Source organism: Parasteatoda tepidariorum, chromosome 11 (assembly GCF_982258835.1).
Source record: "Parasteatoda tepidariorum strain Cologne lab strain chromosome 11, Ptep-v5.0, whole genome shotgun sequence".
NCBI lineage: Eukaryota > Metazoa > Arthropoda > Arachnida > Araneae > Theridiidae > Parasteatoda > Parasteatoda tepidariorum.
The window spans coordinates 28,405,249-28,428,071 of NC_141765.1; the positions used below are offsets into that span (position 1 = coordinate 28,405,249).

General features: G+C 28.9%; 1 protein-coding gene across 1 annotated transcript in view; it reads right to left on the minus strand.

Moving 5' to 3' along the window:
- LOC107447342 (putative receptor-type tyrosine-protein phosphatase mosPTP-1) overlaps positions 1-22,823 on the minus strand; it is a 128,684-nt gene that overhangs the window by 70,031 nt on the left and 35,830 nt on the right. Inside the window, exon 2 of the mRNA XM_087155087.1 lies at positions 2,625-2,921. Within this exon, the coding sequence (XP_087011213.1) occupies positions 2,625-2,921 (297 nt within the window). The remainder of the gene's footprint in view (positions 1-2,624; positions 2,922-22,823) is intronic.

The following is a 22,823-nucleotide window of genomic DNA, read 5'->3' on the forward strand; positions in this document are numbered from 1 at the left end:
CATTTATTGAACAGCCATAATTAAATAAAGAAAAATAGAAAGACCAAATTTTTTACTGATACTAGACACATAACATACAACATATAAAACCGTAAGAACCATGTTTTTGTTCCACTTATAAAATTGTTTTTCAATTTTTTCAAAAAATTATTTGCAAAGATTGCAAGTAATCAGTAATAGAAAAACAATTGTCTCACTTTAAAGCATAAATCACATTTTTTTAATACAGCCTATGATTATATTATTGATGTTGATCCCATGGTGAACACAACTGCGCGGAACTGTACTATGAAATCTTCGAATTAGCATAATTTACAATTACATTGCTGTTGCAGTTCTTTTTACGTCACACTAGAGCTGCACAATGGGTTATTGGCGACGGTCTGGGAAACATCCCTGAGGAAGATCCGAAGACATGCCATCACAATTTCGATACTCTGCAGCGGGGATGGCACACCCGCTTCGGTAGCCCAACAACCCACCCGCCAAGTCAAGCACTTTAAAGTAGAACAGTTTAACGAGGACCAATACCGCACACCCTCGGAACCTTCACAGACTGATCAAAGTGATCACCCACCCACACACTGACCTCAGTCAGTGATGCTTGACTTCAGTGATCTGTTGGGAGCCGTGTCTTAACGATCAGTCCACTGCGGGACTACGATTACGTTGCAAGAATATTTATACAAAAATAAGCATGTTTCATTTTACTATAAATGAAGATCATTACCTTCCTCAAGCTTTACTTTACTCAAACAAAAAACATAGCGTCATCGATTTAGTTGACTGATCAGATAATTGCATGAAGGAATTTTTTCAAGATCCATTCTCGATGTTGTTTCACACCAGAACGACTGAAATGCATTCAAATATTATCAGTTAATGCCCTATTTCAGCATTCTGGCGCCCGAAAACACTTTATATTATATTTTTTTTAGATATCCAGCTCAAATGTGAATAACACTGATTTAACATAGGATTCAATGTAAACAGTTTAGCAAAATTTTTCACAGTAAGCTAAGTTATTCGAACAGTTAACTTCGTGATGTCACAAAATGCAAAAAAAAACATGTGCTGTCCACACGTTGATAGTCCTTTTTACACGCAAATGACCCGCTGTGGATTGATCGAAATGACACAGTTCCCAGTAGAACACGGAAGTCAAGCATCACTAGCAGCGATCAGTAAGCGAGTGGGTGACCACTTTGATCAGCTTACGTAGGGATCGAGGGTGCGCGGTATCGGTCCTCGTTAAACTATTCTACTGTAAAGTGCTCGATTTCGCGCGCAGGTCATTGGGCTACCAAAGCGGAGGAGCCATCCTCTCTGCAGAGGATCAAAATCGTGATGGCATGTCTTCTGATCACCTTTAGGGATGTTTCCCAGACCGTCGCCAATAGCCCTTTGTGCAGTTTAATGCGACCTAAATAAAATACCCACATATCTACCTACCTCTTGCACGCAAAATATATATTTTCTATGATAAATGTTTGTAAAGCGTTATCAAATTAGGTGGTAATAATTGTGATTTGGATATAAGCTTTTGCATACTGAACATAAAATCCAGCATACTATATACTGATGTTTCAAAATGACGTTTTTTTTTTATATATATTTGGTGCTGTCTTTACTACGATCCCTATAATATGTTTAAAAAAACAACATCAAACCGCATTATAAAAATAAATAAAATAAAAAAACAAGCTACAAATATAGAGAAAAAAAATAATAATTAACCACGTTCTTAGTTTTGTCCATCCGTAAAACAAAAACATGAGGTGCACTACTTTCGAAAACGTGGGGAATTTTAGGTAGTGTTAGAAATTACGAATTCGACATACTATTATTACGTATGTGATACGCCCCACGTTTTTCGTTTCCTGTGGAACAAAAATAAAAATATTTTCTTTTTTAGTAAACATTAAAAAAATTTTGAAAAAAAAACGTAGTTTTAAAATCATTATAATTTTCTTCGTTTAATTTTGCATCTGTTAGTTAAAGATAAGTCGACCGGCCTGTGTAGAGAGCAGGAAACTGTCCTTGCATCAGAAAGGTTCTGGGTTCGAATCCCGGGCAAGGCATGGATGTTTTTTCCTTCTCTGTACTATCTGTCCTCACTGTGGGAGCGACGTTGGCCCACCTAATATGGTGCTCCTGAAAGCGAGGTCAACAAAATCGCCTTGTATATGCCTGAATTGACGGATGTTAACACAGGAGGGCATTGGAAAAATAAAATTTAAGGATAATGACGAAAAGTGATCGAAATTCCAATTGGCAAATAAAATCTGCTTTTAATGATCAGGAAACGGCAAATGGCAAAAGCCTAACGTCACAATTTCTTGTTCTAAAAATACCGTTTCAACTCCATTTTAGCTTTTATACAGTAAGAATTACGATTCGATCAAAAAAGTGAGTGTTTCCATTTGAAACTTTCTAAATTTTGTCACTGTAACTGTATCCGTGATAGCTCCACAATCGTTTTTAACGTCATTCTTCAGCGCATAGATCATAATACCCTACGTACAAAATTTTATTACATTCACTTAAATGATATGCTCTTTATAGGGGGCAAAATTATTTCATAATCACCTTGTACAGCGAGTTCAGGTAAAAGCAAATCTTACCTTGGACAAGCAATCGAGCAAGAGATTGTCTACTCCTTTTCGAATTCACTTCACAATAATACTCGCCACTGTCCTTGTAAGTGACTCTCCGAAAATAAAGGGCATTATTGTGAGACTGGAGATTTAGATGGCTACCAGCATCCCAAAACGTCCTTCTACCATTTACTATTTCTGCTATCTTTTTATCTTCTTTATACCAGATGAGACGATTAATTTTATCCATTTCCGAAGCAGGCTGGCAATAAAGTGTGGCATTGTTTCCTGTTCTCACGTACTCATTCTGAATGTCTCCGTTACCTGCAAAAATAAATACATAAATTACTCAAAATGTTCTTACAACCTGTAGAAGTATCGTTTTATTTTATATTTTATAGCCGGCTTAGAACACCCGTCCTAATTCTGAGATAACGACTATCAATATTCAACTTCGCAGTCTTGTAGTTTTGAACCCAACCCAGAAGGCAAGGGGACTCCTGAATCAGACATTGGGAGAAGGATTTTTTGATGGAACTAACCACGAAATCTTCCCACGGTAAGCCCGATAGCAAAGGGATTCTAACCTATGATCCGTCTACCACTGAGGATATTTTCCGCCAGCACTGTGGTCGGTACGAGCGGCGAGCAGAATTCGTATCAATCAGCCACAGCTGAAATTCGAACCTCACCTCATAGGAAATCTGGAAAACGAACGTGTTATCCTCTGAGCCACCTTGTCAAGTCGGGAGGAAATTAATTTTTTAAGCTATTAAACAAAAGTGAAATTTAATTAAATGAGCACCTTAATTTCACAGACTGCCAACTAATTTAAAGAATTTTAATTTCCAAAGCAACCTGAAATTATAACTATACAATATTTTTGTAAGAATTCAATAAATTCTGTTCTAAATATCACAAAGTGCTCAAATATATATTATCATAAAAAAAAGGAAATGTAAATAAAAATTTTCATAATGGTCATAAAGAAATGTAAAAAGAAAAAAATTAATTGAAAAATATAAAAATTTTATAAATATTTGAAATTTCAACTTATAATGATATGCTTATTTCGAAGTAGTTTCTTTAAATAAATAAATTAATTACAGCACAGTTAATAAAGTAATTAAATTATTCAACCTGTAATATACAACCGAAAAAAAAGAAAAATAGCTGCAAAAGTTTGATGGGACGTCTAGTGAATAGTAAGCAGAAGATAACATTAAAACATTATCAGGGTGGCCACTCAAATCAGATTTCAAATTTCCCTGATTTTTCCAGGTTTTCCAGATAAAAATCTTAAAATTTCCAGGTTTTTGTTTCTTTTTTCTTATAAAGTGTAGGATGTGTACAAGTGTCGGTATTATAAAATATTTTATTCGAAATACTATTTTTTCAACATATCATCTTGAAAAAGAATAATTTATTTTGACGATTTGGCAAGATTGTTTTATTTAATTTTTTATGTTTTGGTACAAAATTTTGAATCAAAAGTCATTAATGCAACAATTGTAAAGATTTGTCGACAAACATTGCTGTTAGCGATTGTAAAAAAATGTGTGATTGGTTGGTTTGCTGAGAAAAAATAATTCGTAGATTTCTTTGAATGAGAGTAGAAAAGCTTTTAGAAAAAAGGTGCAATATAAAGTTTATTATTATTAAATTATAACCAACTAATTTTTGGAGAATTTCATAAAGTTAAAAATACAAAAACATTTTGTCAAAATAGAAAAAAAATTACCACCAAAGCATTGGAACAAACTTGAGCTATAAATGGATTCAGCCCAATGACAGAATTTAAAAACAGAAGCTAATTTCCTAATCCCTTTTTCCACCTCCACCAGAATCTTTCCTAAATTGCACAGTCACATAGCGGTCAAAGGTTTCTACATTCGTTTAGCAACCATGGCAGAATTTTATGTGGCATTCTAGTTTAACAGAGCTGTAATGGAGCAAATTTTGATGCAAGCAAAGTATCGCTAAATTGATGATATTTCAACTGTTTGGCGATACATTTCCGTTTAAAAAAAGTGGGTATAATGGATGAAATAATTTAAATTAAGAAAATTAGTAAATAATTTAAATTGGTGAAATTAAAAAAATTATCAAAGAAAAAATTTCCATCTTTTCTTTAAAATTCCCTGATTTTTCCAGGTTTTTATCCAAATTTCCCTGATATTTCCAGGTTTTTTCCAGTATAAAAAAATTCCCTGATAATTCCAGGTTTTCAAGGTTTTCCAGGTGGGTGGCCACCCTGATTATTTACAGACGTGTTTCGCGTACTAAATAGAACTAGCAAGAATTGACAGAATATAAATGTTTTCAAATTCAAGTTCGAAGGCTGGGATAGTCTAGTTGGTAGGGCACTGGGCCCCTGTCTAAGAGTTCGTGGGTTCGATCCACGCCGGCCGAAGACTCCCCGTGCAGTAAATGGTGCCTGATGCACGTTAAATCTGTCGAGTCGCAAAGTCTTCCATGTTCCCATGACAAATCAAACCTCTGGGGGTACTGATCCAGGAATTTCCTTGTCTTCTGGATTGGTTCAAAATTACAAGACAACGGAGTTGAACATTAGTAGTCGTAAACCTTCAACGACGGATATAAAATAAAATTCAAGTTCGAAGTTTAAATATCGTTACAATTTATTTATTAAAACAAATTGCGAAACTTGCAGAAGTAAAGAAAATTATTCCATACGTAAATATTCATTCAAAAGCTGTTATCGTTTTACATAAAAAATAAAAATAAATAATTATTAAATTACCCATTTTTTAGGATGAATCGGCAAATAACTTAACACAGCTTAGGTATTTAATGATTTAGGAATACAAAAAAGAACGAAAACCAGCCCTAAATTAAGGTTAAGACAAACAAAAAAATATTTGCCAACAAAGTTGGGAAAAAAATTACAAGTTCGCGACAACTTGCTTAGTTCATCGATTTACATATCAGTGGAATATAGAGAATATAGACTATATTTTGTCATTTTTAATTTATATTTGAAAAAAAATTATCAAGCATGCATACTACCATACTATATAACGATGTCTCAACTATCGAACCTCTCCCTATCTTTCTCATTTTATTTTATAGAAATAATAAAATAGGAAATAATTTTTTTGTGATTACTTTTTGAACAAAAGAATTTTATTTTTCAAAAGAATTTTCATATTGACTAAAAAGAATTTTTTACGAATAAGAAGTAAATACTTATTAAAAGTGAGGTTTTAGTAATCTATATTAACAACAATGCTAAATTTTATTAGAGCGATGGAAAAAATGAGTAATTTTAAAAAAATATTAGCAAATCAAGCAGACAATTTTTGAAAAATTAGTTTAGTAAAGAAATTTTTAAAAAAGTTTTTCCCCTTTTCTTCGTTTGCTAAAAAAAAATTCATCTCGGAAGTAAGGGAGAGAAAAACATTGTTATTTCAAAATTGAAAGCCGAAATAAAAATTTAAAAAAAAAAAAATTGATTTATCTGAAGCACACAAATTAAAAATTTATGGTCACAGCTACCAGAATATGGTAAAGTTAGCCGTGTTTCTGGCTCTATAGGAACATCAAAAAGCACGGTGATTTTTACTGAAGCGCTTTGGTAATGACTTACAGTAAAATTAACAATAAAATATGATTTATTACGATGTTTGGTAGTAAATGTGATAAAATTTGGTAGTTTTACCTTAGACATTAAAGCCATTTATTTTGTTAAATTTACTTTTCAGTTTTCATATTTTTACTAAAAGTATGGTAATAAGAATCATATATTTCAAAACCAGAATTTCAGGTTGTATAACGAATGGAAATATGTTGTTTTTATTAGATCATCATGCTGTTTTGTTTTTCTTCCAGAAAAGTCATTGTCATACAAGTGCGGTAATTAAAGCAGAATTTTTTACTCCGTGTAGGTACTGATTGAACTTAAACAAGAAACTTAGAAATAGAATCTGAAATAATAAGCGTAAACAACAGCTAACAATGTTCATTATAGGAAAATAAGTAGTAAGCAAGCACTCATACGGATTCTGAATAAATTGTATCGTATGCAGAAAATTCTGTTTATAATTCTATGATGATCTTTTCTAGAGGTTTCTTTTAGAAAGATGATAATTGTACAAATGTTTCCTCATATTTTTCTCAATAAATATTTTTTAAATAATGTTTGATTTACACAGAAACTTGTACAATATGAAATTGAAAGGATTTCGTTTTACATTAATAATGTTCTCGTCTTAGTCTTTGATGCAAAAATGTTTATAAAATTCGTTTTTGTGAAATTGTGAAAAAATCTACTCACAGTTTTGTAAATTTTTGAAAATAGGGTCCTGGTTTTGTAAAAAAAAAAAAAAAAATAGTGGTTTGTTCAGACATTTTGCCAAAATCTATTCACAATTTTTTTGAATCTGAAATTGCCGTTGAATCGCGTCCTTTTCAACCAAGGTCCCGTTTTTGTGAACATGAGAAAATAAGATATTCTGAGTAAAAAACACAAAAACAATGTCTTTCAATGAGTTATATTGTAGATTTAAAATATTTTAAGAAGGGTCCAATTCAATATTTTAAAAATATTGTGAAGAATCATTTTTTGGGGTTAAAATATTTTGTGAAGCGTCTTTTTAAACGATAAAAAATTTTATCAGCGGACCCAATTATCTCCTAACATGATCAGAAATGGCTATACTACACCAAAAGCAGATATTTTTATGCACTTAATATAACGACTAGCTTTTTTCGCTCTTTCGCTGAAGTGACGCCACTGAAACGGTGCATCGCGCCACGAAGTGTGCACATTCTATGCTGGTAAGCTGATGTTGGGATTTTCTATATAACAGTTGAATCGGACTCCGGTCTGGAGGGGCCGGGGTTCGATCCTCGGCACCGCTAAAACCCACCAAGTACATGCGATATACGTGCTCGTAAAATATGTGTAATCAAAAGTCCTGTGGTCGGTCACTGAGCAGCACCATGGGTACAAGGAGCTGGAGAAAATTTCCTTCCCCTTCGGATCTATTTTTAATTTTATAATATATTTTATACCCGTCGTTGAACAGCCGACCCAATTTTTGGGTTTACGACCACTAATGTATGAATACCCCCAGAGGTATTGATTTGTTATGGGGACATGGAGGACTTTGTGACTCGACAGATTTAACGTGCACCATTTAACATTTACAGCACGAAGAGTCTTCGGCCGGCAGGGATCAAACCCACGACCTCTTGTACATGGGCCCAGTGCCCTACCAACCAGGCTTTCCCGACCCTCCCTTCAGATCCATGGCCAAATTAATGAAATTGCCTTACAAATCGTGATGGCATGTCTTCGGATCATCCTCGGAGATGTTTCCCAGACCGCCGGCAATAGCCCACCTGTGCCTCTAGTGCGACGTAAATAAAAGTACCAAGTTACATTCCAATATATTTGGATATTTTGCAAGTATTATAAATAAAAATGCAGCTTATTTACAAAACATATGAAGCGAGTTCAAAATATGCTTTTAGTGGTAGGTAGTAATGGTTATCAAACAGCATCACGCTAACGTCAGCTAAATACAGCGCTCGTACGTAGGTCATCGCGTGGATGCCGACTAAATACGGCTCACGTACACACAGCTCATCACGTGGATGCCGACTAAATACGGCGCTCTTACACGTAAGTCGACGCGTGGATGCCGGCCAAATTTGGCGCTCTTACACAAAAGTCTTCGCGTAAATGCCGGCTAAATTCGGGGCTCATAACAAAAGGGTACTTTAGTATAGGTAGTAGGTAGTATATAAGGGATACTAGTTAGTACATATCAACTTGCCTCCTAAAACCTTTAAAATAAGTCCATGGAACAATGCTTATGGGAAAAACAAATAACACTTTTGTTTGTATTTTAATATTCAATTAAAAAATAACATTTAATAATGGCAGATTCATTAAAAATCTAAACTTTAAATTCACATTAATACATCGGTAATAGAAATTCAAACAGAAAAACACTGAAAACGTAATTCACTGATTATAATTATTCTACTTAGTTTACTAGTTAGTAATATCAACGCGTCCCACGGAACTCTCAAATTATTTTCATGGAACAACACTTGCAAGAAGATTAAATAACACTTTTGTTTTTGTATTTTAATTTTCGATTAAAAAAAATTAACATTTAATAATAGTCGAGAAGAAATCTAAGCTTGAAAATTAAATAAATACGTCAGTTATTGAAATTCATCGAGAAAAGGATTGAAAATGTAATTCTGAGTGTTCTCTCTTGATGTAGCATCTTTCCAACTGGAAGCAAAAGGATGCGCAAGCGTGTTCCCGTTACCGCAAGAGAAAATCGATTGTCGCGGATACTTGGCTCACGGCCAATGTACTGACCTTGGCAAATAATTGCTCTTTATATGTCGCCAAAATAAATTAAATAAGGGTACTTAAGTAAATTTTACATGAAAATAGAACATTTAATTACAATGGTTACGAGTAAATTTTTTGATACTTGGAGAGACCGAATAATATAAGAAGTTGCTGACCCCCGAAAACGTTTCTCTTCAACGGGAAAAATACGTTCAAAAGTTGGCGATCATAATTTTTCTGCAACAGTAAAGATAAGAAATCAAGCTTTAAGACTGGAAACTCGGAAGGCACTGTATTTATTTCATCACACATTTCACTTTTTTTCAAAAGAATTTAATGAGACAATGGCAGAAAATTCTTAAAATTAAATACAAAAAATAATACTATAAAAATATAACAGTTACGTTAAAACTATATAAAAATGTTTTTAAATTTGATAAAAATTACCCTTAAAATAATATAAATAATGCCCCTGTTAAAAAATTTATATTCATTAATGGAATAATTTAATCTTATATTTCACTCTTTGTTCAATAATATTTAATAGGACAAAGGAAATAAGTTTTTAAAATTAAATACAAAAAGTAACACTATAAAAATATTATTTTAGCACTATAAAAATATAAAACCCGCAAAATATGATTTTTAAATTAAAAGAAATTACCCTTAACATCATATAAATACAATATTAAAAATTTAAAATATTAAACTTTCGGAAAGCAATAAAATTGTATTTTGTATTTTAAAAATTTAAAATACAATATTAAAAATAAACGCAATATTCAAAATTTTAATCATTAATGGACCATGCATTTTTTACTGCAAGCTAACCCAATTTGTAAGCATTAAATATAATTTTTTTATATTTGTGTTAAATATCACTTCAAATATCATTGTTAACAGTTAAATTAAAAATTAACTATTAAATTAAAATTTCCTTAAAGAAAAAAGTTAACATTAATTTAAACGAAAGTGTTTGAATTACTATAAGTTTCAGTAAAAATTGAGAAATTAAAATAGAAAAAAAAATCTTTTCTTTAGACAATTTTTAGATCTTTAAAAAAAAATTTATTTATCGTTGAAAACTGGGTAAGTTTCGAATTTTATTTTTTATTTAATATTTAAAATCAATTCTGCTAAGCTTTAAGCTTTAAAACTTCCTTTTTTTTACTTTAAATTGCTAGTAAATAGTGGGGCAAACGAATTTGTGAATGTTTTGGAGTGAGGTTAAAAGTAGCATTTAACAATCTACTTAAGCAAAAGTAGGTTTTTATATACTCAATTTTGCTCTTTTTTGTTTATTTAAGAATAAAGCATTTTTAACATTAAATTTATAAATAACATCCATTTTCAAAATGAAGACTTAATAATTACAAACCCCTCTCCCCAAAACTACAATCTTTGAAAATCCATCCCGCCCAATAATGAAAATATTACAGAAGGAAAAATCCGTCATTGCATTACGAGGGCGCTTTACCGAGGAAGAAAGTCCTTATGACAAATCTCTCTTTCATCTACGCGAGTACGTAACTTAAAATTTAAAATATAAATAAGCGAGTTAATGGGGAACTAGAGTAATCCATGAAGTTTCAAATGCGGAAACCTAAGTTTTCAAAATATCAAAATGCAAATGATTTAAGGCAGGATTACTTAAGACTATGGAGTGGAAAAGTAATCTTGCAGTAATTAGTTTGCATCCCGATGTTTAAAAAATAATTTGAAACTTATTGGCATTTGAACAAGTTAACAGCATTTAACAGCATTTGAAACTTATTGGTTTTCTCCAGGTTTAAATGAATTTACTTTTCGTTAAATATTAAAATTTAAATTAGCAATGGAAGTGAAACAGAATTTACAATGAAAAGTTTTTCCCCCGGAGCAAAGTTTTAATTAAACATATTTCTCATACTGTTTTCCTTATTTTGTACTAAATTAGGCAAAAATAATTGAAAAATAAATATTATATTTAGCCTTTTAATAATTCATGGTTATGATATACAACATGAAACACCAGTATCATTTTCCGCGTAAAAAGTAATAACTTCCAAACCCTGCTCACTTCCAAACAATAATTTTTCAAATTTGAACTTATTTGCACTTATTTAGACCTACTAGAAACAGCTATTCATCATTGAAAAATCTTTAATTCACAAAATTATTATAGATACATTTTTGAATATGAATGAACAATTTTTTTATTAAAATTACTTTCTTAAGATTTTATATTTTAGTGCAAATATAATTCCAATAATCTAACATATTATTTTAGACTGTTTTTTATAATTGAAAAGTAAAAAAAATATTTTTGCATGTAATTAGAGCGTCAGAAAAAATATATAAAAGGGACACTGGTGTTCCATCTGCATCAAAGGGTTAAGAATTCCCGAGAGGAACCCCAGGTTCACAAGGTGCATGCACGATCGAGGGACCTTGCTAAGCCATCGGCCTTGCAAACATTAAAAAACTAAAATTACAATACAAAATACAAATTATGGCAACAGGCCAACAATAAACACAAAGAACAAGCAGCCTTTGAGTGGAAAATAGCAAATAACAATGTGAAGTATCAGGATGTAAATAAATAAAAATAAACGACCGAAAATTAACGAAACTAACCCAACTAAGATTGAGTATAAAATAATTAAAAAGAAACCGTTCATAAAAGCAACTAATTATATACCCAACCTGATTCAAAGTGGAGAATAAAAGTGACAGTTTAAACCAAACAACCCCTCAGTAAAAGCATCATAAGCAAAAATTGAAAAAATTTTAAAATGTTCATATAAGTGTTGTATTTTAGGTCCCCTTGAATGCTGCCGAGTACATCATCAGGGTTTAGTTTATTTACCAGTTTTTCGTAAGTTTAGTTTGTTTTCTTGTGCTTATCCAGTGTTTCTCGTCTTGAATAAGTACAAAATGTTAGTTACAGAGTGTTTATTATTTGAGACAGTAGATTATAAGATGTGAAATATCTTGGAAGCTTACCTCAGTATCTACATGAACTAGATTTTTTAAAGTATGATCATCTTAACCCCATATAAAATAATTTATTAGAAAATATTTTTTCATTCCAGTAAAGGTAATTCTAAAAACCAAATAATACTAGAAAAATTATTGCTTTCTGTTTTATGTATCTTTTATTGACTTCTCCAGAAACAATTTGTTTTATATTAACTGAAATTCATTTTTAAACTTTTAGTTTTCAACAATTTTTTAGATAAAAACACTGAAAGAAAACAATACAACAGTAGTTGCAAAAGTAGATGCTTTCTTTCATTTGTTTGAACATTTTGTTTCGCATATTATTTATAACAAAAATAATGTACAGTATTTCATACGTTTCCATAAATTAGAACTATATAATGCCGCAAATTTTACACTAATTTTTACAACCGCAAATCAAATGTAATTAAACTAACTGTATTTCCTTTCATATTATAACGTCAAAATAAAATATTGAAACATGAAACATTTAAAACAGGCTAAAAGTATTAATTTGATTTGATGCATACATTCATTAAAGAATATAAAAATGAAGAATTTTTGGCAAAGTAACATGTTTTACAACTGTTTTATCATAATACACTTTATATTTAATTTTTAAACAAAATATCTTTGATAAATTCGAAACGTTTCATAAAACGTAAATTTCGATAAAAAGTCAAATGAATTAAAAAATTAAAAGAAAATTTTGCTTTACAACTACTTATTACATTTGTGTATCGCCTTATATGACTTTTTATAAAATAAATAAAGCTACAATATCATTTAAAAGTTAGAGGCAGAAAAAAAAATAGCGATTACCCCTTATTTCTACAAGAGAAAAAGCTGTTTTTCTTTGCATAGAGTAACACTATAACAGTTTCTACATAATGAAGTTTAAATAGTATTTTTATATTGATTTACATATTTTAATATACCTTACAATGAGTTGTTACAATGTCAATATATTCATAATAATACGCTACACTGTTAATAAATTTCAAAATGACCTTTCTAAATCAAAAATGAGATAAATCAAAAATGAAGATTCCTTATCAAAAATGAAGATAAAAGAATTAACTCATTTAGGATCGCAAATGAATATTTAAATCAAGAAAGAACAGAAACCAGGGTTGGCAGGTTTTTGACATGTGACAGTTTTTGACAGTTTAAACCATGCTTTAAACCGTCACGTCAAAAACCTCACTGTCAAAAATGTCGAAAATGTCAAAAACCTATATTCATATGTGAAATTTAATTAATACATAAAATTTATATATTTTTTATAAAGGATAGTGTTTCTAAATATGTTCTAGAAAAAATAAATTTAAAATTTTGAAGAAACACTTATATTTTGAATAGTAACCAAAATCTTGTACTTTTGAAAGCTCACATCTTTTGTAATATTATGTATTCATTTTCATGTGTTATTGAAAATCTGCAGTGATATTATTAAGAAATTTATTTATAACCAAATTTATTGTATAGTATAGATTATACTAAAAATTAGACATTTTTAAAGATAAACATTAGCAGTTTTGTACATTAGACATCTTTTAAAGAAAAATCTTTTTAATATTCTTTTAAATCTTCTTAATAATCTTTTTAACATAAGACAATACAAATTTAAGTGCTTTCTGTTAAATACACAGAGTAGTTAGTGTCGATTTACAGTATATTCAGCCTATTCATTTACTATGCTGAAAATTTAGTTTATCCAAATACTTGTGAATTTCATTTTGCTGAATACTATATACATAGTTTTGTTGAATATCTAAATATTCAGCTGTTGAATAATTACTTCTTGCTTTCAAGATATGCATTATTTGTATTCTTAATTCAAGTGGGGGGAAAAATTAAGAGGTAAAAATGGTTTTAAAATGATAAGTGTAATAATTATAAATAAATATAATAAACAATATGAATTATATTTATCATTATTCATAAATATAACTGCTTTTAAATTCAAATTAACATACTGGATAATAAAGATATTCGGTATAACATTAAAAATTTTTTTCATACACTTGTATCAAGTTTGTATTTATACAACATAACTTGTAAGTTCCTTATAAATATTAGTTATATGTTCCTTATATGTCAAAAATGCATAGTAATAAACTTTTAATTTTCTTAAGTATCAAAAAAAAAATTGTTTTTTTCAAAATATAAATATTTAAAAAATTTTTGTGCAAAATTTTTCTGCACATGCATTTGAATATAAATTTCTGAGATTTTAAATCTGTTATTTTACCTTAATTTTAATTAAAAAATATTTTAAAACCTGCTGATTACCTATAGTATAATTAAATTTCAATATAATGCATGGCAACTGTTGGTAGTTTTGAAGTTTATATATTTTTTTTGGCAAACCTTAGTTTTTGACATTTTTGACGGGTTTTTGACGGTTTAAACCAGTATTATACCCTTGTCATGTCAAAAACCACTTTTTGACGTCAAAAACCCAACCCTGACAGAAACACTATCGAAATCTGATAAATCACAATTGAGAAAGATTGGTGCACAAAACACCAAAATCTATTTGATTATCAGAGTAAATAGAGAGGTCTCGAAAGACGAATAAATAAAAAAAAAACTTCAAGTTTCAGCCTGCACTAGTGATTTTCTTTTTTTCTAGCTAAAATATTTATTTGCGATCCACTTATTGTTTTCATTTTTTAATAAAGTTTCTAAAAACATATATTAAAGGTGGTTTTTACGGAATACCCTGTAAACATAAACAATTCGTATTAGGATTGAAATTATTAAAAGAAAAGGACACAATTTTCATTTTTTTTAATTTATTTCTTTTCGTTAGTAATAGAAGTACTCACTGTAAAAAATTCTGGATCAAATTATGGCATAAAGTACCAGCACTTTGGGTACATCATCCACAAAATTCATTTTTACAGTAAAATATAAATCCATATTTTTATAGTAATATTTATTCAATTAGTGATTTTTCTATTGCTGTAAAAACAATGGTATATCAGATTTTTTTGTTCCGTATCATTTTACGGTTTAGCAACCTGAGTGCCGGTAATTTTTAACGTAACTAGATCCGGAATTTTTTACAGTGCATAAATAATTAATTTCTTTCTAAAAATATAATAAATTTTATGATAAATTTTACCATGTCTAAATGCCAAAAATAGTCTTCTTTCAGAATATTTTTAGATTTTTTTTTAAATCTAAGAGTAATTATGTTCTTTTATGGCCTTTATCTCTCTCTTCAAAATATGCCGGTAATTTTTAACGTAACTAGATCCGGAATTTTTCACAGTGCATAAATACTGAATTTCTTTCTAAAAATATAATAATATTTATAACAAATTTCACCATGTCCAAAGGCCAAAAATAGTCTTTCAGAATTTTTTTTTTTTAAATCTAAGAGTAATTATGCTCTTTTATGGCCTTTATCTCTCCCTTCAAAATATGTCGGTAAATTTTAACGTAACTAGATCCGGAATTTTTCACAGTGCATAAATACTGAATTTCTTTCTAAAAATATAATAATATTTATAACAAATTTTACCATGTCTAAAGGCCAAAAATAGTCTTCTTTCAGAATTTTTTTTTTTTTTAAATCTAAGAGTAATTATGCTTTTTTATGGCATTTATCTCTCCCTTTAAAATACACTAAGCTGTTGCTTTATTTTTCGTAAGCCATAAGAAAAAGAAGAAAAAAATAGAAGGAAAGAAAAAAGAAAAGAAAGAGTGAAAGAGGGAAACCCTATGAATGACTGATAAAAAACGAGTGTGTGTATTGTCGGAAAGCTACATAACAGACGCGAATCCAACCGCAGACTTTGTGACATAAACCTAGATTCAAAGCATTACATCAAGTCATCACAACAGCCTGCAGAAACCTTTTATCTTATTGCCGTAGGATCTATCACGAGACAGTCTATTAGAAGCAATAGAACTTCTTATTTTACGACAATTATTTCTCCACCCAATGCTAAAAATAGTCTATTATCTATAAATCATTAACAGCAAGTTATACGTTAATGAGTTTTTTTTTTTTTTTTTTTTTTTTTTTTTTTTTTTTTTTGAAGGAAACAAAAATAATCTCATTTATCAGTTGTTATAATCGTAAAAAAGTAATATTCTACGCTTTTAACACATTGAAACTTATAGTTATATTTATTTCATTTGATTTATAATTTTATTTTAAAAGATACTTACTAATTTGGTTCGAAATATTTTTAATAAAAAACAGTGTAAAGATGAAATTAGTGCTAATAATATAAATAAGTTAATTCTTTAGTCTTATAAATTTTTTTAAAAAAACTTACAGATAATAAACTTGTGGCTAAAGTTAATCTTAATTCGCTAAGTATGACAAATGACAAATAAGATGTATGCTATGTGCAAGCTGGGAATTTTATTACGCAAAAACAGCTTTTCTTATAAGTTTGTCAGCATTTTAAAGTGTGAAAACTAAAAATGAAATCTTTTCTTGAAACTTAGAAGCGGCGTCATCGTTAAAGAAAACCTCACATAGCTATGAAATATTTTTTTTTAAATCGATTCGAATAATAATATTAATGTATCGAAAAATCGATATATTAATATTATTATTTATTTTTATACATTTTGGCAGAATGCACACTTCAAAATAGTGTCCTTAAACTAAAAGTAGAAATTTACATAAATGAAGAAAATACAACACATTTCGCGTTTTTGCGTGCATGTATGATATACACTTTCAGGTTAAAAAAATCGAATAACATCGTTAAAAATGCATAAAAAAAAACTTATTCAAGCAAGGCAACGTTTAGTATGCGACCTTAAAATCATTCAAAATGCATTTTTCAAACATTATTATTTGTAACTAATATAATGAGAAAGAAACAATACATTTCATGGGATGAAATTATCTTTCACAAGCTTTCGATGTTATGACGTTATTTTCTAAGAGCGTTTTCCATCTTTGATAACTTCTTCAGGTTTCCTCCGATTTTAGTAAAAATTTTAAAGCATTTATTTTTTTAATGTAACTTTCATTGAACGAAAATTGAACGACTTTAGTAGTTTTTAAATATTAAACCTTGACTGTAAAACATTTTTTTCTTTGTTTAATATGAAGCCATTTCATTAAAAAAAATGCGAGCAACAAAAACTACATAAGAAACATAAAAGCTGTGACATGTTATAATATCTTAAAATTGGATGAAAATTTAAAATTCTGGGCCTGTCACTGTTTTACGAAAGAAAATTCGTTAACTTTACAGAATTATTTCATTAGTTATAATCTATCGTAATTCTTATATACTATAAAAAACATAGTTCAAATAATTTAAAAATATATAATGATTTATTCAATCAGAAGTCTTCCACCTATGTTATTCTCCCTTAAGAAATATTGTTATCTCAAATAATTATCCCTTTAAAAAAATACTATCTAACGTAAAATGCAAACAATTTAGCATTGAAGACCAAAGAAAGAAAGAAATGGAAATTCAAATGAAGATAAAGAAATACACTATATTAAAAAATAAAAAAATAATAAAAAAATTTCAAAAAAAACGAATCAGCATTATACCCGCCTATAAAATAAATATATGCACCCAAGCGTGTATATAAACTAGATGAAGAACAAGAAAACATATTATTAAGATGACTGAATTATATATTTGCGACAGTTCAATGACTTTGATGGAACTGAATATCTGTTCTTTCCTATCTCAATATTGCTCTTGAAGTTGAAACAATATTACATGGATTGGTACACAAGAATGTTATTGAGATGAGCTAGCGAATGAAATGAAAGAGTATATTACAAAACGATTTGTTACAGAAAAATGAAGTTCATGACATGAAACTTAAATTACATTAGGGAAGTAAAGTTAAAAAAATGATGGCAATGTTTTATCAAGAATGTTTGGAGATATAAAAGGGATAGAACATTTGAACAATTTCCTAAAATCTAAAATTTTAATTATTCTAATTTAAATTTGTACTAACTTGGGCCTAAGTTTTTATGTCATTAGCATTTTTTTCTCTTTTAAAGCGTTTTAAAAAAATTTTAAAACATTTTTCTGAGATTTATTTATTTATTTGTTTTTGGTTTATTTATTTTTTATTCATTTATTTTTATTTATTTATTTATTTATTAATTTCGTATTCCAGAAAAATGAAGTTCATGACATGAAACTTAAATTACATTAGGGAACTGAAGTTTAAAAAATGATGGCAATGCTTTATCATGAATATTTGGAGATATAAAAGGGATAGAACATTTGAGCAATTTCTTATAATCCAAAATTCTAATTTTTTTCTAATTTAAATTTGTACTAACTTAGGCCCGAATTTTAATGACATTAGCATTTTTTTCTCTTTTAAAGCGTTTTAAAAGATTTTTAGGACATTTTTCCGAGATTTATTTATTTATTTATTAATTTCATATTCCAAAACTATTTTTATGCATTTTTTATTATTTTTTTTTTGTTATTTGTTATTTTTTAAATTGAGTTTTCTTGCCATTTTGTTTTACCCTTTATTTCTTTTCTCCATTTCAAACGAAATTGCATCTATATTTTGATTAAGTTTACATATTTATTACAATTACATGTAGTAAATTTAGAAAAAAATTAACGTTTCAAATTGAGATTCTTGTTTATTTATTTAAAATCTACTAATTTAAAATAAATTCTGCTCTTTTTGATGGCAGATGTTTTGATGTTTTAAAAGCAGTTTTTGAGGTTTTTAAGAACACTTTTTAAAATTTTTATAATACTAAAATCTTTGCTCTAATATTAATAATATATAGGTGGAATATATAGGATATATTTAACATATAGGATAATGAAGAAAAAAAACAGCTTGCGTTTTTACAAATTTAAATGATACGTCTTTAGTAAGTTTCAACATAGTATTGCAAAAATATCATTAGAATATTTCTGCACAAATCCATAAAAAATTAAATCTTTAAAGCAATGCTTCAAATGTTCCGTTAAAATAAAAATGTTTTTCGCTCCAAAAAATACTATAAAGAGAAGAATCAAATCATAGACTCCTTAACTAGGGACCTTAATTTTCAAAAAATTTTTAATGTTTAATTACATTTGCAAAAAAACAATAAACCGGAGATGAATTTTTGGCGTCAAAAAATGGTTGAAACTATCAAAACCTTGTAAAACCGTCAAAAACCAAGGATGATACTCACGAAATCATAATGAATGTAAAGTTTTTATAGTATATTTAAAACATTAAATTAAGATATATAAAAATATATGTAAATATAAAATTACAGCAGCAATTGCAGATCATACTGAGTAAAACTAGATGCAAAAAAAAATATTATAAAGCTTAGTTCATTAATATTTAATTTAAAGTTCTAAAAATATTAATATAATTTAAAAGTAGTATATTAATTAAAGATTTAAAATTAAAAAATTAATAATGACTTGTGAGACGATGATTTCGTGGAACATTACAAACTAGGACATCTTAAATTTAAATTTGGGTGAAAAGTAAAAATGTCTAAAATTGAAAACACAGAACTAGCGCAAAATAATATTTCGACTTTATTTGAATTTTTCAGTTATTCACTTGATCTTTTTTTCTTGAATTCATTTTATAATTTGTAATTTTCTCGATGTATTTAATAAAAACACTCATTAATTTTAAAAAAATATTTTTTTTTTTTTATTAAAACTTAATTAAACGAATGAAAGCTCTGGAGAAGATAGTTCCAAGATACAGTAAGCTAAAGAACGATAGAATTCGAATATATATATTTTAAAAATTGGTTTATAAATACTTTAATGATAAAACCATAAGAGCAATTAAAAGCACACTCGAGTTCTTGAGGACAAGATTTTTCTCAAGAGGAAAATACAAGCAAGATAGTAAATGCCCATGTCTTTTAGTAAGTAAATAATTAAAACGAGTTTAAGTACTTGAATCTAATTTTGCACTCGAAAAAAAAACTATCATTTTCAGCAGCTTAATAAAATATGCTTAGGAAAATTCTTTTTAAGCGTGTAGGAAAGATTTAAACTAAAATTGTGAAGTACTAATCACAATAACTGAATACTTAGAGTTACACAAATAGTGCATATTTGGATGAATTTTTTTTCTCTATTTATTAGGGAGACCGGAAAGTAATGTCGTTTCGGGGCATTAAATATTCGTTAGTCTTAAACCAATTCATTTTTCGATCAATTTCAATTCATTTTTGATCCGGCATTGAAGGGTTGTTGCTAACGAGGGTGAACACATTATTGATTAAAAATAAAATCTTGATAACAAATATCAAATGTACCGAAACGATATTATTTTCCGGTCCCCCTACTAATATATACTTCAATCAAACAATTTTAAGACACATCCTTGTTCACTTAATCTTACCAATACCATATTGTTTAACAGATATTTAAACCCCGGTGGTATTAAGAAACCACCAACTGAACTTTTCCACAAATTGTTTTTCCATATATTTACTTTGAATTCGCCGACCGGCCTGTGTAGGGGGCTGGGAACTGTTCTTGAATCAGAAAGGTTCTGGGTTCGAATCCCGGGCAAGGCATGGATGTTTCTTTCTCTCTATCTGTATTCTATGTCCTTTCACCTTTGTGTGTGAATGTGTGAATGAGACCCGCCCTATAAACGGGTTGTGGTATTGTGACGTGGGCGATGCTGCTCCACCGCCGTGGCTTCGCCACAGGTGCCCACTGGGTAACGAAAAGAGAGTTAGCAGTTCTGGCACTTTCTGTGGCCAATGGACAATAGTTCCAAACGCTCACCATTAAAAAAAAAATCTTTGAATTATTTTTTAAAAAAAAGCTTGCATAGTGGGTAAAATGTTTCGTTAAAATGATTTTCAAGAGTTCGATATAGTGAACAAAATAAAAAACGGATCACCCTTAAATCTTTTGATCGAATGATCGGATCTTCACGTTCTAAGACTCATTCTTCATGATTCGAAAGGGTAACCTCAAATATGCTAATTAATTAGTGCAAAAGATATGTTAAATTACGAAATCAAACAAAACGTACTTTCACTGAATAAACATACTTTTTTTCGACGACCCCTAAAATATAGGCGGGGTAGTCGCAATCTTGGAAATATGGTCCTAATAGTTTGGTCAGGAAAAAAATCCCAAGTTTAAACCCCTTAATGTTAATTTTACTTTTTACGTATTTCACCATATCTCGAAAACTTTTTAAACAAACATCAAAATTTTGCCCAAAATTATAAAATTCGTTCATCTAAAGTATATTTTCATGTAAAAAATACATTTTAATAAATATTTATTAATAAAATGGGAATTGTAAGGTATACAATTTTTTACATAATTTTATGTAAAAAATTTTTTTAAATTCATGCCTTTTTTTTTTTAAATTCAATTTTTCAAGACCTATTCAACCGATTTCCCTCTAATTTTACATTTTGCCATGTAAAATTATATTCTTTAACATGATATAACAAAATTTTATACCTTAAAATTCAAAATTTTCCAGTTATGAAGAATAACCACAAAACGATGATTAAATCTCAGATTCTAAAATTTATTATGAACAATGCAGCGTTATTTCTAAGTTGAATATTGGCTTTACTTTTTTTCTATTTAAACATATTATCTCTCTCCCATCTATAAATACGAATATTTAAATTTTAAATATTATTAACTATTAATGAAATTACTAAAAATACTCACAATAATTTTCTCACTAATAATTACAAACAGTGAAAATCCGATGTCAAGTAAAAATTTCTCAGCATGGTAATGTCACTTTTATAATACAATTTGTAAATGGTCCCTGTGTCATAAATTCGTGATGTATTTATGATGTTCGCAGCTGACAGATAAGGTCAAGAAGTAACCGTTCCATTTAATTTTATAATTATAAAAATATTCCTTATAATTTTTCTCGCAATCAATAAAAACCCAATGCTAAGTAAATATTTCGGAATATGGTAATGTGACTTTTACACTACAATTTGTGAATAGTCCCCGTGTCATAAATTCGTGATGCATTTATGATGTTAGCAGCTGATAGATGAGGTCAAAAAGCAACCGTTCCATTTAATTTTATAACCGTTCTATCGGTGAAAATTATTGAGGTAGGGGGGCGATTGGAGCGAAGAGGCACGAAACTGCAATAGATGTGGAAGTAAGGACAGGGGTGGGGGGAAAACCTTCTTGTACTATTCGAGACCTTAATAATGGCCCCGTACATTTCTCTAAAGGACAAATCGTGCAGAAGGGTGTGACGTCATTTCATCATATAAAAGTTATACAACAAGAGAATCTAAAATGAAAAAGAAACCATCCTTCATTTCACACCGAAGAAAATCTTTATTTAAAGCATGAAGTAATTCAGGTTACGGTAGATTTAGCAGAACAAGATGATGATACTTGATCTCATTCTTAACTAGATAGTGTGGTTTAAAAAAAATCTAGTCTTTAAAAAAATAAAACCTAAGTGTAGTTATTAAAACCTAATTTTAATAAAACCTAAATTTTTATTATTATTATAAATTATCGGTACAATTTTTTTAATTTACAAAATTCTTCATCTGCTTAAAAAATTACTTATATACATATTAGAATATGCAATTTCCTTTAATCAAAAATGAACAAAAAAAAAACATGTTTCACAAAAATAATAAGTGTACTAATATACTAATAATACTCCTGTACTGTACTGTAACACTGTACTGTGCGTGTAATACTGTACTAATAATCCTAAAAGGAATGAAACGCAATTTTCAGTGTATAATTAGTAACCTCTATTTTTGGTGATTTGGGAAAAAATAATTATATTTTCAGTAGATTAATCTTAATACTTGTGATAATTTGAAATAATGGATAATCAAAGCTAATCGAATAAACAATAAATAAAAGAAACGTGGGTAATAGTACTGAATTTCTTACAAGTTCTATCAATAA